This window comes from Loxodonta africana, chromosome 10, assembly GCF_030014295.1.
Source record: "Loxodonta africana isolate mLoxAfr1 chromosome 10, mLoxAfr1.hap2, whole genome shotgun sequence".
Taxonomy (NCBI): Eukaryota; Metazoa; Chordata; class Mammalia; order Proboscidea; family Elephantidae; genus Loxodonta; species Loxodonta africana.
Genome location: NC_087351.1, coordinates 76,993,157 through 77,010,708, shown reverse-complemented (window position 1 = coordinate 77,010,708; position 17,552 = coordinate 76,993,157). Strand labels below are relative to the sequence as shown.

General features: G+C 47.9%; 1 protein-coding gene across 6 annotated transcripts in view; it reads left to right on the top strand.

Annotated features, from left to right (window-relative positions):
* Positions 1 to 5,989, top strand: part of MAX (MYC associated factor X) — a 28,946-nt gene extending 22,957 nt beyond the window's left edge. For 2 of the 6 annotated variants that reach the window (XM_010588691.3, XM_010588692.3), the window contains 2 exons: positions 3,637 to 3,766; positions 5,030 to 5,989. In XM_010588691.3, coding sequence (XP_010586993.1) covers positions 3,637 to 3,766; positions 5,030 to 5,217 — 318 coding nt within the window. In that variant the 3' untranslated portion in view covers positions 5,218 to 5,989. The other 4 variants (XM_003408715.4, XM_003408716.4, XM_064292602.1 and 1 more) reach the window with 3 other exon arrangements.
* Positions 5,990 to 17,552: the final 11,563 nt, after the last annotated feature.

Genomic DNA, 17,552 nt, shown 5'->3' with positions numbered 1-17,552 from the left:
TGATAGCGTTGAGGATTAGTTGAGATAATATGCAATGTGCCTGGCACACAGGTAGTAAATAAAGAGCAGATGTTAAACAGCGCAGTGCTTAAGAGCATGGGCCCTCGAGGCAGACTGCCTGAGTTCAAATCCTGACTCTGCTACCCGCTAGTTATGTGACATTGGGTAAGTTACAGCTTTGTGCCTCAGTTTCCTTGTTTGTAAAATAAAATATCAGAAGGTTGTGTGAGGATGCTTGGCACTTAAGTACTCAGTAAATGTTGGCTGCTGCCATTACTGTCATCATCATTTTTACCATTATTTGTATTGCTATGTGCAACCATGGCTTTGAAACAAGGTCCAGCAAGGCTGTCCAGCATCCTTTTGCATGACTCCCAGAGGTAAAGAAGAGGTCCAAGGAGCCAGTTTGTATTAATTGATAACGCTCTCTTCAATCCCCTCATCCCCAGTCCATCCTGCCTCAGGGCTATGTCCAGACCATTTAAGAGACTCGTTTCTCCTCAGAAAGGGCGTCAGAATTAGCAGCTTTTTTTTTAATTGTATAAACTACCAAGAAAAAAAATTATCCCTGTCCTAACTGAGTACCCGAAGGCAACAGTCAGTTGTCTGTGGACACTCTGACTTACCAAATTCTCTGCTCAGTCCCACTCACTTGTGGATTGTCACTTGATTCAGTTGGCTGAGAGCAAAATCAGAAACTGAAAGCTCAGAGCCATTCCATAGTTCATGTCATAAATTCCAGCTTCTTGCTGGCTTTGTGTTACTGTTCACATATTACAAACTCATAAACGCAGAGAAGGTCCTGCCCACACCTTAACCTTGTGCCTGGGGTCACGTGATCTTGTATGGTTTGGGAAGATGGGATTTTAGATGAGTAGCATTTTTCTAGTTTGTCTTTTTGCTCTCTCCTCTGGACCAAATGCATATGCAAGTTTGGGGGAATTCTGTATTTTGTGCTTTAAATTTTTTCTAGTCTGGTTTATTGCTTATTGGTACCCTGGGAAAGGCAAGATTATGTTAACTCTGAATTACTCTTTTGGACTTGCCTCTGCGTGGTCAGGGATACCTGGAGTGACCTGGGGCGCATCTGCTTTCAATGGGAGTGGAGGAAGGGCTGTGCTTAGCATTCTGGAAGCCTTGTGCTAGGTTTAAAGGTTGCATTAAAGCCGCCTTTGGGACCTCTTGTTCCTAAGGTACTCTGTATTCTAAGCATCTATGAATTTTATCTTCACCCAAAAACTACCATGGTGTGAAAATCCCATCATTCACGGGATCCCTCTTCTGGTTTGTTTTACTGTACTTCCTGCTCACTTTGCACTCTTGATCCTAATTTCATGGTTTCATGTATAAATGTATAAATACTTAAAGGAGAAATTGTAGCGTAAAGGCTACTACTCCTTTTGGTCATTCATGAAAAGTTATCACTGAACATTCGCAAGTACTCTCTGGTATCAGAGGTTTTTGCTTTTTTTCTCTTGTCCCAGATGTACATAAGTAGTTAAACAAGAGCTAATGTTGCTGTCCAGAAGCTGTTAGTTGAAAAGTAGTTTTAAAATAGGCAGATTTAAAAACAGACTAGGGTCTACCTATACATAGCAATTATATCAGTGGTGGAAAGGGTAGAATTTGGAGGGCTAGGTGGGGTCTTAGAGAATTTCTTGTCAGATAAGGAATGGCCATGGAGAGAAGTGTTGTGTCTGTAGTCACAGAGCCCATTAACAACACAGCCTAGACTGCACTGCCGTCTCCTGATTCACAAACTCTTCCTGGCCACTATACCACTCTGCCACCTATCATCCAGTATTCATCGTTTGTCCTCCATCTCTAGGATGCAGAGAGGCAAGATATTTTAATTACTTCCTTTTAATTATGTGCCTTATATTTTCAATTTACCACCTAATGATTAGATCCTAATAAGGCCCCTTTGGCAGAAATGGGAGACAGCATCTGGAGTGGCCTTACAACCAGATTTGCAAGCCCACGTTGCTAGTTACTCTCATTCCTTCTATGTAAGCTAAGCTACTCAGCTAAAGAAATACATCTGGCTGTTTCCCACCCCTCATGCCCTTGCCTGTGCCCAGAGTGACCCTTTCCCACAAAGTCCACTTTGGCCTAATGCAGGGTTTACCATTTCAGATGGGAGCAGGTGTAAGCAGAGCCCAGGCCAGCACCTGGCACACGGAAGGTAATCCCCCCCAGCCAGAAGCCATCTTGCCTGTGGCCTTTCTAATCTGTACTACTCAGTAAGCTTCTGGACAAAAGAAGCCATGACTAATACATTTAATTTCCCCACAGTGTCTGTCCAGTACCTTGCACATATTTCGTACAAGATAAAAATTGGTTGATTGAATATGAACGATTTCCTTTTGAGGAAATTGCCTTAAGGGTGCTATAGAGGAAAGCCTGGTAATTCTAGCACTTGAGAGGACTGGTGAATAAACTCAAGCCCTGCAAACCTCTCTGATACCCTAGCCAGCCTGAGGGCTAGACATCGAGATTGTCAGAATTTAATACAAATGGATCAGTTTTGCTAGCCCGAGCGTGAGTATTTTCTTTGCTTTTCTCCTCCTGCTGTATTCGGTTACTTAGGGCCTGCTGGGGTTATTATACAAAATTGTTGAGTACTGCCCTGGTCTGAGTAAGACACTTGCCTACTCCAGAGGGGCCTCAGTGGCACGAATGCCATACTTTAGCTACTAGACTACCCTACCTTTGGCTTCAGTTCTTTTGGCTTTGTACCATTCTACCAATTCAGCTGGCTGGCAGATGTGTTCACTCTAGTCATGTTTGCAGCCTGGAGGGAATCTCCCAGGCACATTTGACTTCTAGGAGCACAGTAACCTGACGTCTGTTTTGCTGGTTTATTAACTTGTTCCTCTGACAGGACGGTGCCCAGCCTGCCCACAGCCATGGGAAAGGTGTGGCTGCTTCCTGAAATGGCCCAATCTCATGCCCTAACTGTATTGACGCCAAGCACCAACAGCTTTCACAAAAGTTTCTTGAGCCAGGAAGGCTGAAATATAGTAACACAGCAGTATCACTGACTTTGAAATCATTAACAACAGTCTGAGCATTTGGCTGAACTCTAGGACCTTAATAAAAACTTCATACCCACTTGCATTCCAAGCCAGCTCCAACTGAGGTCTTCTTACTCATGTCTTTCTGGACCAGCTGCCTGTCGTCAGGCTCTACCATAGAGCGAGTGTGGTCAGCTGTCGGTTGAGTAGCACTTCAGTGTTCTCAGACGTAGCCGGGCTGAGGACCTTAAAGCAATTTAAAGAACCAAAGGGCATGAGAGGAGGACAAGTTTTGGAGTCAGATGGACCTGAGTTTGCATCCAGGCTCTGCCACTGTCTAGCTGGTGATTTTGAAGAAAACAGTGAACTTCTCTGAGCCTTAGATTCCTGGTGTATGAAGCTACCTTTCTGAGAATGCTAGTGAGAGGAGGTATGTGAAGCACCTGACACTGTCTGGCACAAAGAAGACTCCCCATAGCGATTACACTTCATTTCCTCAGTCTTGTCCCACCTCACACTGTCACCCCCAGGACCCCCGTTGCTGTTGCTACAGAAGGCATGGTTCCCTCACTATTCGGACTAGGTCTTTATTTTGTCTCCTGTGCTTTTTCTCATATTGCAACAGGCATCCCGGGCCCAAATCCTAGACAAAGCCACAGAGTACATCCAGTATATGCGAAGGAAAAACCACACACACCAGCAAGATATTGACGACCTCAAGCGGCAGAATGCTCTCCTGGAGCAGCAAGGTGAGCGCCCAAGTTCGTGGGGCAGCTGGCCCTGCTTTTGCATCTGGGCCTGCAGAGTCAGAGCCAGTTTTGGAGCATGCATGCAGAAGCGGCTTTGGCCCTGCTTCTTGGAGCCTCAGTAGTTGAGCATTAGAACCATCCTGAGGAAGGACCTGAGCTGCCAATGAGGAGACAGTGGAGTCTAGGGAGTTGGACATCTAGAGACTTGTATCTTTTCTGACACAATTTCTCCCCTTCTTGGGACTCAGGTGCTCTGTCTGCAGGTAGGGGGTCACACCTGGTGGCATCAGGTGTCGGAAAAGAGCTTTGAGGTCCTTGGAGTGGAATGTGCTGTGTGAGTACCGGAGACCCCAGATGTTCAGGGACAGTGAGCCCCCCCCATTGTCAGTGGTAGTCCAATCAGGGCAGCCTATGGGCCAGGCCCGTGCTGTTCTCAAATGCTCACACCCACCTTTTCCTACAACCACAGGGGAAAGCGAGAGCTGATCAAGTTCTTTGTTCCTGGGGAATTCACTTCTCTTCCTCCCTCATGGAAGATGCAAGTAAAAGGAAATGCAAGTAACCACTTGGGATAGAACACCTCAGATAAAATAAAATAAATGGGTTGACCGTCAAGGCTGCAGATGAGCTGAACTGTGGGATGGGCAGCGGGAGGCATCAGTGGGTTGGTTACTGGGCCAAGCAGCCTGCACGTAGGGGCTGTGTGTCAGAGGACCCAGGTAGTCTATGTGTATTCATGACTTGCTTCCAAGTGCCCAGCTTATCATTCCAAGTGGATCTTGTACATGAGAACTAAGCCAGTACTTTTCTTTGGATGATATGTCTTATGTCATCCTTCCCTGCTATTGTGGATGATGTCATCAGAGCTGTTAACGTATGACCTTTGCACCCTTGTGGAGGCTGGCACTGCCAGACCAGCTTCTCCTCTGTCATTGCACTGTTGGATCCCACAGGGAGCTCATGCTCCTGTCTCCACACCAGGCTTCCATGGCAGGGCAGTGACATCACAAGCCTTCTCTTTCGGGTTGAGTGGGATTGCAGAGTGTCTGACTGTGTTCACTGGGCCCCCAGGCCTGGCTGGAAAAGGAGGGAGGGAAATGAAGTATATGGATGGAACAGCCACCAGAAGGGAGTTCTTCTGAGCCACCTTGAGCCTCAGGGGCCAGCAAGCCCTTAGGAAGAACAGACTGGACCCTGAGTCTGAGACTTCCTTACTCCCTGGTCTCCAGAAGACTGTAACACTCTCCTTTGGTTGCCTTTCAGTCCGTGCACTGGAGAAGGCGAGGTCAAGTGCCCAACTGCAGACCAACTATCCCTCCTCAGACAACAGCCTCTACACCAACGCCAAGGGCAGCACCATCTCTGCCTTCGATGGGGGCTCAGACTCCAGCTCGGAGTCGGAGCCCGAAGAGCCCCAAAGCAGGAAGAAACTCCGGATGGAGGCCAGCTAAGCTAAGCGGGGCAGGCCAGCAATAAAAACTGTCTGTCGCCTCTGTCGTCTCATCCACTTTCAGTTCATCGTTAGAACCCTCAGAACCATTTAAGAGACTCTTTATTTTTCTTACTCTTTTTTTTTTTTAATTTTTATTTTTATGTAGAAGCTCTTGGACAACAGCTGTCGTTCTACTCCTCCATTTCCACTACTTTTTTTTTTATTTTAAACATTTTCCCTTCAGGGATTCCCTGTTCCCACCAGGAATTTTTAAACCAAAACACCCCAACTTGGCAGCTTTTTCTGTGGAGGACAGACGGCCGGCCGGACCTCTGAGCACATGGTGTCCTAACCGCCCTACCAGCTTCTCCAGCCCTGCCGGGCACCACCACCTGGAGGACTCCTTCCCCTCATAGGCCTCTCCTCCCGGTCCGCCCTCACCTCTACTTGATAGACTTTGTGAATCTGTGAACTGCTCTACTTTAAGAAGACCATCGGTTTGGAATAATCAGAATTATCCCCACTCCCCCTTTTTAAGGATTTTTTTTTTTTCCCTAAAAAGCTATTTATCACTCCTGTTAAAAGACCAGATCCTTGAGGAAGTTGGTGGTGTAAAAGGAAAGTGGGGACAGGTTTGCAGAGCAGAGTCTTTGGCATGTTTCACTGCTGCTTCTCCCGCAGCGGTTCTAAGCCTGCGTGGCAGCCCTGCGGGGGCTCCATGGCCCTCTGGTGTGCGTGGGAGAGAGCAACCGTGACGCGTCAGCCACCAGGGAGTTGGTAGGGGGTGGCTTTTTGGGGGTGGGGCGGGGGGGGGGATTGGGTGGGGGTAGAGGTTTTGTATTGAGGGCCAGTGATGACGTTTTGATATTTATTTCCTGCTACTGAAATTTGAATCTGAGTGAATTGTCCCTATTTCTGATGATGTCGGTATAGCAAAGCTGCAGATTCATAAAGTAATGATCAAATCTTCCTTTCTTTCCGTGTGCGTTTCTAAGAAATAGAGCCAACTGATTTTGTATGTAAATACCAAGAGCAATTTACCTGGTACTAAACCCGCACGCACCAGTGCGGACCCTTCCCCGCCCTCGCCCGCTCCTCTCCTTCCATCTTGGAACCTGTCTCCATTATGTGACCCAGCCCTGGTTCTGGCTCGGTCAACAGATCCCAGTGAGGGGTTGTGTGTGTTTAGGCCTCATTTCTTTGTCTTTTTCCTACTCTGTTCCTGGCATTCGCTGATTTCTAGTGTATACTCTGTAGTCTCAGTCCGTGTTTGATTCCATTCCATGGAAATAAAAAGTATGTTGTACATACTGCGGAAGAATTGTCTTGCAAGTTAAGGCTTCCCCCTTTACTATAAGACTATAAATAAAAACTTATTTTATCCTTCTTAGTGGTGGTGGTGTCTTCTTGCCCTTGCAAAGGCTAAGATGGAGGGAAGAGCTCTGTGGAGGCCACTGAGCCAGTGTGGAAGCCTAAGAAGCAGAGGCTGCTTAGCTGGGCTTGCAGATCTGGGAGCACTCACAAGCCAGAGCTGCTCCCCCTTTGTTCTGAGGGCTTAGCCCAGCCCAAGGGGGTGGGTAGACCCCTGTGATAAGTAGAGGATGGTATCTTAGCTTGCTGGACTGAGGCTTCTGAGGTTCCAACAGGGAAGGGGTTAACCATGGAAATATCGCTAGATGTGGTTCCTGCTAAACAAATGAGCCATGGAGTTAGCCCAGAGCAGTGGGTTCAGGTTCCTTCTGGCATTCTCCAGGACCTTTCGATTCCAAAGAGTTCCAATATGTTAAGAGGAGTCAGCAGATCTGCCAAGGGCTGGATGTAAAGAGGCTACAACAACATCCAGTTGCTAAGGACTCAACACTAGACTGAACGTCTGTGACCTTGCGGCAAAGAGGATTTATGACCAGAACACAGCTCAACTTTGGTGTTCCTGTCTGGCTAACTGACAGTCACTCGCTGTTCCTAGACCAAGGAAGGAGTGAAGTCAGCTTTTCGATTTGCCACCATCTCTAGAATGGTGGGAAGTGCTGGGACTCCTCCCAGTTGGGTGTCAAATCCATAGTATTTTTTTTTGGTTAATGGTGGTTGGCAAATGTTTCTACGATAGACAATTTATAACATGAGCAAACAAAATGCACGATTACATTAAGGAAAATAAGGATGCTAGGAGATATTAAAGACAACGTTTTTAAGGCAGAGGAGAGGACTGGAATAAACACAAAATTGAAAATGAGAAGTCAGGTAATTGCATAAGCCCTCAAGGTTAGCATGTTTTTTTTTCCTCTTTTCCATCACCCTTAAATCTCTTCGTTGTGTGTCAGGCCTTAATTATAAACTCTGTATTAAGAGGCTGTGTGTAAGTTAGAGTGGGGTCGGTCAGGGTGAGCCTAGCAGCAGGTGAAACCACATTGATGGGGGATGAAGGGAGTGTGAAGCGGGGCAGCCAGAGGGCACGGAGCAAGCCACTCAGGGCTGGACTTCCAGAGCAAACAGAAAGAACCTGGGGAGAGGTGATGTCCCTTAAAGCAAGTCGTTGGCTCCAGGATGTTGGCTGGACAAGGGGTTGAGTCTTGGGCTTCTTCAGAAGATTTCAGTAAGCCAGTTGGAGGAAGAGGGGCAGGAGAGACAGCTGGTTCACCTTGGAAGATCTGAACCCTGTGAAGAACATGCTGAGCGGACGCTGGTAAAGAGAGGCTGGTGCCACCGGGAGCAGCTGCCTGGAAAGGAAGACAAGGTAGGAGACCTTGGGCTAAAGGGAACAAATGTCACAGCTAAGTTCCCTGTATGCGGTATGTGTGTCTAGGAAGTGAGAGTGTGTAGCCCCCAGGACACCGAAGCTTGGCTATAGCTTAACTTTGACAAGGATGTTATTCTATGGTTGGTTTTTGTCATTGCTCTCTGGACCCAACCCAGTAAAGCTCTCTGGACAGTCTGCACAAAAAGCCAGATAAGTCATTTTGCTTGATCGCTGCAGTGGGTGGCTTTACTGAGTGAGGGAGGGGCTTGTTAAGTCTACATTCTCTTTTCCACACTAATTAAGCCAATGTGTCCCGGCCCTTTTGCAGTGGTGAGCTTGATATTTCCCGACCTTTACAATTGCCCAAGTGCAAGAGTATTTAAAATGACCCAGTTTTTAAAGTTCTTGATATGCTAATCCCACTGTATTAATAGCTACAACCTCAGCAAAGAATTGTCTTAACTTACAGAGCTATCATCCTAGCTGGGAAAGGAGGAAAAAAAACTGGGTAGATGATAGGAGATAGAACCCTAAGCTAGGACTGAAAAAAACAGAATTCTGCTTCTAATAATGGAGTGCAATGTTTTACGTTTGGTCTCTGAAGTCAGACTGCCTGGTTCAAAATCCTGTCACTGCCACTTAATAGCTGTGTAATCTTGGGCAAGTCACTTCTCTTAGCCTCCGTGTCCTCATCTATAGATGAGGATAATAATAGTACTAACCTCAAAAGGTGGTTATGAGGATTAAATGAGATAATGCTCATAAGGCTGTTGACCTCTGGGCCAAGTGAGCACTCAGGAGCCAACTGTCACTATCTACACAACGCAGGTGACGGGCTGAATCTGCAGGAGGGAAACGCCCAGCTCCCGCACTCCTCCCGAAGAGGCCCCTGGTGCGTTAGTCTGGTGTCTGCCCGTGGCTCTGCCCATTCCCGCGCATCACTATTCAGTTGGCATCTCTGACCTTTGTATACTATTGGAAGCTGAGACAGAAGCCCCCATAGTGGTGTTACTCAAAGTGGAGTCCTTGGGCCATCCCCAGGGGTGCCTGTTAACAGGATTCCTGGGCTCCAACTCCCGTGGCCTGTTAAAGCGTACTGTGGCCCAACACCCAGAGTCAGGCTGTTTAACGAGTTCTCCCAAGTGGTTCTCATGCTACTCAGATTTGGCTACCCAAAGTCAGATAACTCAGGGAACAAAAGGAAGCTGCTGGGGAAAGTGGGGCACAGCTGAGCTGAATAAACAAAGTGGGTCTGTGGTCAGGCTCTTTAGGCTGCACTTGGAGGAAGGCAAGATGTGGTGGGGGAACTGGTCCCTGAGCTACCTTGATGGTGTTTCCCCTTCTTCCAATGGGGCTCTAACTTACTATTTTGGATGCCTAGCTGAGCTGCCAAATCCTTAAACTCAGGAAGGAAGCACGCCAGGGGCTGCCCCAGCCACTCTCTTTTGAGCCTCCAAGCGAGGGTGGTGTCGGGGCAAAACCCATCTTTATCCTGCGCCCTGGCCAGCCTCTGGCCACCAGGCAGGTTTATGATGCAGCCAGATCAAGGCCCTCTCAGGCCTGTTCTCCAGGCTGCCTTCTGGACCAGCTCCAGGAATGTTAAGCTACATCTCTTATTTGTTCAAAACGGACTTTCTCTAGCCTGAGGAGGAACCCCAGAGTTTGCCAAGTCCTCCACTAGATGTTGAGTGGAAAAGCCCTGGTGAGAATGAGGCCCTGTTGCAGGTACCATAGATAGATCCTGACTCTGCAGAGACAGACTTGCCTTCAGTGTGCAGGGCTTAGTTAGGTATGGGCTAAGTAATACAGCCCCAGATTTTCCCCAGGAAGGAATCAACAAAAATATTTTCTAGTTAATTCCTCAGGTAGAAAATATATTGGCCAAGTGCCCCATTCGTGGAACAGTTAGGGAAGGGCAGGTTTAACTATGTGTTGGACTGGAGTGACTGCATCAAGAGTCCGTGCCTGGGTTTTGGAGGCTCTCCTAGCAAAGCATCATGGCCCCACTGTTAAGTGTCGTCATGGTTCAGCTTCATCAGGGCCAGGGGCAGGGGTAGGGAGTCCCAGAAGCTTCATAATCAAGGCCAGAGAGATGCAGGCCCCCAGCTCTAAGCCAGCCTATCTGGGTTGGCAGCCCAGCTCTGGCTCTTACCTTTGGGTCATAACATGAGAGTGGTAACACAAAGTGGCATTGTGAGGCTCAAATGGCATAAGTGAGTAAAGCCCTTGAACTGTGCCTGGCACATAGTAAGTTCTCAACAAACGGGAGCAATTCTCAGGCCTGTATACAAAAAAAAAAAGAAGTAAATTCTGGGCCATGCAACCAACATGTCTGAGCTTTGCTGAGATAAAGAGTAGATAACCTCTATCCTTCTCTGGTGTAATAAGGGTTGAGTGCATAAAAATCCTTAAAAGAAAGGGGAAGGAAATGTATATTGAATGCCAATGGGTGGTAACAAATAATATCTCCCTTGTTTTCTGAACAAACAAGACCACAAATCTGATTCGTTTTGGAAAAAAATGGAAAATGAAATATACTCTTGCTGGTGGGACCAGAACCACTAGCCATTAGCAGCCTGGTTTCAGTTCGTGTTTCTGCAAGTGCCTGGTGGCAGGTACGGTGCTGGGCACAGAGGCTGCAAACACACCTTGTGCCCCTTTGTTCCCCGCCTACGGCTGGCTCCAGTGGTGGTGGAGCCTTGCCTCAGAGGGGACCCTCTTACCCTTGAGCAGAGTCGGCCTAGTGGGGCGAGGTGGAGACAGGCCCATCAGCTCCTTGTGGCCTGATGACGGGCCCTCCAGGCATCCACCCTGGCTGATGTTTGCATGCTTCTGCATGGTGGGCGTGTCTAGAAGAGCCAAGCAGGTGGCCCCGGACAACTCACAACTAACTGGCAGAGTGGGTTCCCTCCTGCACCCAGCTCTTGTTGCCAGCTGCCAGCAGGCCTGCTTCAACTGCCAGGCCCCCCTTAGGATTGTTTTCCTTTGATGTCCACTGCAGGGGTGGGGCCCTTGTACACCTACAGCCTTCTGCAGGCAACATTATCCAACACAGTCACTGCTATTAAGTTTTCCCAGTAAATTGAAGGCCAAAGGGAAAATAAAACAAAGAAGAAGAAAAATCGAGGATCCAGTATTAAGAAAGCCATGCCAGAACCTTCTGCTCCAATGCCGAGCATGGAGAGGGATTAGCCTCCTACCAAGAAAAACAGAAACCTGACAGCTGCCACGGAGGCTTGTAGAGATAGGTGTGCCTTCTCACCACAAGCCAGCCCCTGTGCCAGCCCGGGAGCACTGAGCAAGCACTGCAAAGTCTGGTTCAGGAAATAACCAAAGGACGGTCAGAGCAGCCAACCACACCCTCAGTCATATATCACCCAGCCCAGGGGAGTCCAGTGACAGTGTGGCTCCCCCGCATAGTATTTGAGGGTGTCATTGTTTCATATCTCCCAGTGCCATCAACAACTCAGAGGTGGCAGGGGCAGATCTGGGGCTAAAGGCCAATGGCTTTGGGTCAAAAGGCCACAGCAAGGCCAACCAGCTGAGATGGAATGTCATGTCCACAGCAAATACCTACTGAAAGGCTAGTAGGAGCCTTCAGGTAGGGGAGACTCGTTAAACAATTTGACCGTTCCCCATCTAGGAAATAAGAGCTCAGGGTCCCTTTGCTGTTTTTAGGCAGGCATTTCCAACTGGGAGCTCTGACGAGGCCGGAGACTGGTCTCCGTGCTTCCAGCCACCTGCCCAGCACAGTGCAAGGCCTATCATGGGTGATCTCCACGGGTGCACAGATGTGTGCGTGCCAGTGGACTTCAGCTGCCTTGAGTATTCACCTCTGTGCACTTGAGCATCAGCCCTGGGGTTGGCTCTGCATGGGTTCAACTCACAAGGTATCAAGCAGCTCATATTCTAAGCCCAGCACTGTGCCAGATCGAGGTATCCTATAAAGCCAGGGCCCTGCGTTCAAGGAGCTTAGTTAGAGTAAGGGCTGTACCACCTTTCCCACAATCCACTGCACCTCAGCATCTAGACTTGGGGCAGCTGCTGCTCAGAGAGGGACTTGAAGGTGGAGCCTAGCAAAGTCAGCCTTCCTGGGGGTACAGTGTAGATCTCCAGCATTCATTTCACCATCACCATCGTTATCCCCTGACAGGGGGACCCTTTGCAGAGCACTCAACCATCCTCTTGCGCACCAGGCCCTGGTCAGCGTGTCTTGGAAGCAGCTTCCCTAGAGCCCTGTGAGGGAGGACCTGTCTAGCTTTCTTCCTTGAGAGGGTTTTGAGATTAAGCCCCGTTCTGGGTCTAGTAAGAAGCCCTGGTGGCACAGTGGTGAAGCGCTTAGCTGCTAATCGGACCCACCAGCTGCTCTGCAGGAGAGAGATGTGGCAGTCTGCTTCCATAAAGATTACAGCCTTGGAAACTCTATGGGCAGTTCTACTCTGCTGTATAGAGTCACTATGAGTCAGAATTGACTCAGCAGCAACTGGTTTTGTTTGGTTTTGGTTCTGGGTCTAGCTGAAGTCCCAGGCTCCTGTTATGCCTTTGTCTGCCCCATCAACCCAGGCCATCACAGGGAGAGCAGGTGGCAACATGAAGTCTCACATCCAGATAACCAATAGGTAGTATTTTAAAAACATTTTATCATGGAAAAATTTTAACGTGATAAAAGCTGAGAGAATAACATACTGAACCCAAATGTATCCATAACTCAGTCTCAACAATTATCAACATGCAATGCTTCTTGAAAGAAAAGGGATGAGAAAACTGCATTATTACTATTGAAAGTAAGACAGTGCTCACCAAATAAAACTGAAGAATTCCAAATCATTTATGTTGATATTCCCTCCTCAAGGATGTAGAGCCTAACTCCCCACTCCTTAAATAAGGACTGCGCAGAGTGACTTCCTTCTAAAATGCGTAGTCTGGAAAGGGGGGAAAAGACAGTGTAGAAACCCCACAAACTACCTCAGCTGAGCACTGATGAATCATGTTGATAGTATGTACCCCCGGTATGATGTGATGAGCAGGGTACTTTACCTCTGAGTCTTCCTCCCAAAACCCATAACCTCAGTCTAATCATGATAAAAACATCAAATTCCAATAGGGGGAAGTCATGGATTGGATTGTGTCCTCCAAAATATGTGTCAATTTGGCCAAGCCATGATTCCCAGTATTGTGTGGCTGTCCTCCATTTTGTGGTTTGAGTAATTATCTTCCACTTTGTGATGTGTTGTAAATCCTACCTCTATATGTTAATGGAGCCCTCGTGGCACAGGGGTTAAGTGCTCAGCTGCTAAACAAAGTGTCAGCAGTTTGAAAATCCACCAGCTGCTCCTTAGGAACCCTCTGAGGCAGTTCTACTGTGTCTTACAGGGTCGCTATGAGTCGGAATCGACTCAATGGCAATGGGTTTGGGTTTTTCTGGTATATGTTAATGAGGCAGGATCAGTGTGGGGTGTATCTTGAGTCACAGCTTTACAAAAGGGTATGAATCAGGACACACTCTTACTCAAGTCACACCCTTGCTTGAGTTACACCTTTTGTCTTACAAGAGATAAAAGGAGAGACAAGTGAGCAGAGAGAAGAGGGACCTCACTACTACCAAGAAGGAAGAGCCAAGAGCGGAGTGTGTCCTTTGGACCTGGGGACCCTGCGCTGAGAGCCTCTTAGACCCAGGAGAATATTCATGCCAAGACACATGTGGAAATCTCCAAGGAATGCCAGGCCCACAGATGTTGAGAGGAGACAAGGACCTTTCCCAGAACCAACAGAGAGAGAAAGCCTTCCCCTAGAGCTGGCACCCTGAATTTGGACTTCTAGCCTCCTAGACTGTGAGAGAATAAGTTTCTGTTTGCTAAAGCCATCTAGTTGTGGTATTTCTGTTATAGCAGCACTAGGTAACTAAGACAAGGGTCATCCTACAAACACACGTGACCAGCACTCCTGAGAAATGTCAGTCATCAAAAACAAAGTCTAAGAAATTGCCACAGCCCAGAGCAGCCTATGGAGACATGACAACTAAATGTAATGTGGCATCCTGGGTAGGATCCTGGATCTGAAAAAAGGGCATTGGGTAAAAACCAAAGCAATCTGAATAAAAGGTATGCTTTTAGTTAAAATAATGTATCAATATTGGTTCATTAGTTGTGATAAACGTACCATAGTGAGGTCAGATGTTAACAATAGGGAAAAATGAGTATGCAGTATATAGGACCTGCGTCCTTACAGCTTTTCTGTTGATCTAAAACTATTCTAAAATAATTGTTTTTTAAAATATATTATTTTTATTATAATTATTGTTGCTGCTGTTATTTGTATTTTCGGGGCTGTTTCTGCAAGGTGACCAGAGGCCAAGGGAAAGTTTTCCACTAAGCTGGGCTAGCAGTGAGCCCTCTGTTCTGGCCCTACCTGGTTTTGTTCTTGGATGTACCAGGGGAGTAGGGGGATGGAAGCTCAGGCCACCAGGCCCAGGTTTTCTGAACCTCACGCACTACCTGTGAAAACCAGAGACGACAAGCCTTATTGCAGGGAAGTGCAAGAGGGTGTCCAGGGACTGGCTAGGCGTGCCGGGCGGGTTGGAGAAGGCTGGCTGTCTTCAGGTCTGCGGTCAGCTCCCGGGAAGACTGACTCATCACGGTGTCGCTGCCTGAGTCACGCCAGCCTCACGCTCTGTACTGGGGCGGCACGCATGGCACAGCGAATGCCACCCTATGCCTCTGACAGGGCAGAGTAGAGGGTCAGAGGGTGAGGTGGCCCTGTCCTGCTTGCTGTCACCACCCCCTTCTGAGTGAAAGATGGAGGCAGGCATTAAGAGCCTCAGTCATCCAGCCCTGGAGGTCACCCAAGCATGCCCCCCCGCCCCGCCCCCAGGCCTAGAGTGATGGGAGAGAAGCTTGAGCTTCGGAGGCAGCAGGTATGGGCTCAGGTTCAGACGCCGCCCCTCAATAGCTACGGATCCCTGGGTTAAGCTCTCTGACCTGTTTCTCCAGTTGTAAAATGCAGATAATACACCTGCCTCACCCACCTCATGAGGTTGAGTCAAGGGTCAAATGAGGAAAGTGCCTAGAGCAGGAGGGACTCTCTCAGGGGTTATTGTTTGGGTGGATGTGCCAAGAATGGTCAGGGTTCTTCAGGCAGCAAATAAGGATCTCCTTGGTCTTGGGGCTAATCTGGGATAGCATTCTGTATTTATTGGGATGCTTTTGGATGCAAGTAATAGTAAATATAACTCAAATTAGCTCATAAAGCTGAAAAATCCAGAGGCAGAGGGGCCTCGGGAGCGGTGTGATAAGGGTTCCGGCCATGTTCCCAGGGAGTCTTTGTGTGCTGGCTTCTCAGGCTGGCTTCCTTGTAGGCAGGAAAATGACTGTAGAAATCCCAGGCCACACAATACACTACCCCTAAAAGGAGTTGCTTCCTCTCTACCATCAAATGTCCTGGGCTTCTCTCTTTGGACTATATAAGGTTACCTGCTGAATCACTGTCGCTATCTAAGCTATGCTGATTAGTTTAGGCCTGGGTCACTACCAAACTTGAACAGATTACTGAAGTAAAGGATAGATTTAAATGATTGGTTTAGGCTAATCAGGGTCTGGCCCTAGGAGAAGGAAGGAGGTCAACCTCACCCAAACTTTTTGGCTGCTACAGTTGGGGAGTAGGGGGATGGATACTAGGGGAGTAGGAGGCCAGCATGGTCCACTACAGGTTTCCATCCCAGTAATAATCCACTGTTGTAGAGAACAATGGCAGTCTGCCTCTCTAGCATCCATTTCTCCCTTTTGGTAAGAGCCCTGATTTTTCATTTGGGGCTTCATTCCTCCCCCATCCTTAAATTATGTGAATCTGATAGTGCCTCATTTCCCACTGTGGGAAAACCATGTGACCAAGATTTAAGCCAATCTGCACTGTATTCTCCTGGCCACTGTGGTTGCTTCTCAGAAAGGCACTGGACTTGATCAAAGCCAATAGAATGCAATGATTCTCACTGGGAAGGAAGACTAGAGCAGTGTCAGCTGCTCTGTTCTCTGAACTTGAACTCCAGAGGATATAAGGTCTGGAGCTGCTGCTGCTGTCATTTTGCAACCACACAGAGAGACCCCGAGGTTGGGGCTGGTAAAAGAGGGAGCATTGGAGAGAAATGGAGAGGACAGAGACCTACTGAAGCCACTTACAGCCAACCTAATTCCTGGACTTCGCAGTGTCTGAGTCAACACATTTCCTCTTGGCTTTAAGCCAGTCTGAGTCAGGTTTTCTGTCAGTTCCAACAGTGTCTTAAATCATACAATTCTCCTTCCTACGTGTAAAGGCAGGGAACAGCAACAAGTGAAGGGCAGAACAGCAAAGGGGAAAGGCCGTTCATTGTTCTGTTTGTGTCGTGCCCTATCATGAAGCTACTGGCCAGAATCTAACATGTGCCTTTAAGCTCAGAAATGATGCCATCGAGAGCAGGCAGTTTAGGAATAATCTTGTTTACAGGTATGATTATCTAAGAATTTACACCAGCTTAATCATGAGATGCCCCTTCTGCTCCCAGTAGGGCCTGACAGGCTTCACACCTTATACAGCACTCAACTCAAGGTGATCTGAGGTAGGCTCTAAGAGGGAAGTCTGGCCCACCTGGATATAGAGATCTGTTGTAGTTTTGTATTTCTTTATTGATGGAGGAAAATACTTACTTGGGGTAACCCATCTTGAATGCTATGTAAGTGTCTCCTATTTAAGGATCTACATGATAAACACCTCAGAGAATTTACCAGGAAACCTCCAGACCCAACTGGGAGTGGAAAGGGAATGTCATGGATATGCCAGCGTAAACTCCTCTGAGATAATAATAATATAGTAAGCGACCCTCTCTTCTCAACCTTGCTAAATGTTACCTACCCTTTGAGCCCCAGCTCAAATCCCCCCTCTCTGGTACAAAGCCAGCTCAGACTGGAGTCTCTTCTGGCTCTTAATCATAGCAATTATTACTGCAATTAATCTCTCAGTATCTTGAGGCTTCCAGTGTCCTCTAAGAAGGTTTAGTCTTTTGTTACAGTGATGGGAGGGATGCATTTCAATGTGTTACTTTGCAGCCCGAACCTTTAACAGGGTAAAAATAGCACAGGAGGCAGGAATTACCCTACCTCTGAGGATACCTTCTTCTCTTCCCTCCAAGGCCACAAAGTACCCACCATCTTGGCCACCCTTGGGAGAAGATCTCTGGCTCAATGAAGAGGAAAGCCAGGTGACTATGGGGTTCCAATCTGTCCCTGTGACAGCATCCCTGCCTCTGGCTAGGACATCCATCCATCCATCTACTCACCAGGTGCTGAATGCCAGCTCTGGGGCTACGGAGCCCAGTCCCCACTCATGGGGAGACGGGCACACAGGCAGTCAACGATACACACTGTGTGGAGTGCTATGACAAAAGTAAACGGAATCGCTATGGGGAGCGTAGGCAAATAGCTCTCCCACTCCTTTTCAGTCCCACTGCATCCTCAACTGGAGTGAGAAGATCAAGTCAGATCTCTTTGTCATCACCAGGAGGAGACTGGCAATCAATGAGTAACCTTCAATACCTTCTAACATTAGGCATCCTGAAGGAATTTTTTGGCAGAGATCACAAATAAGAGACG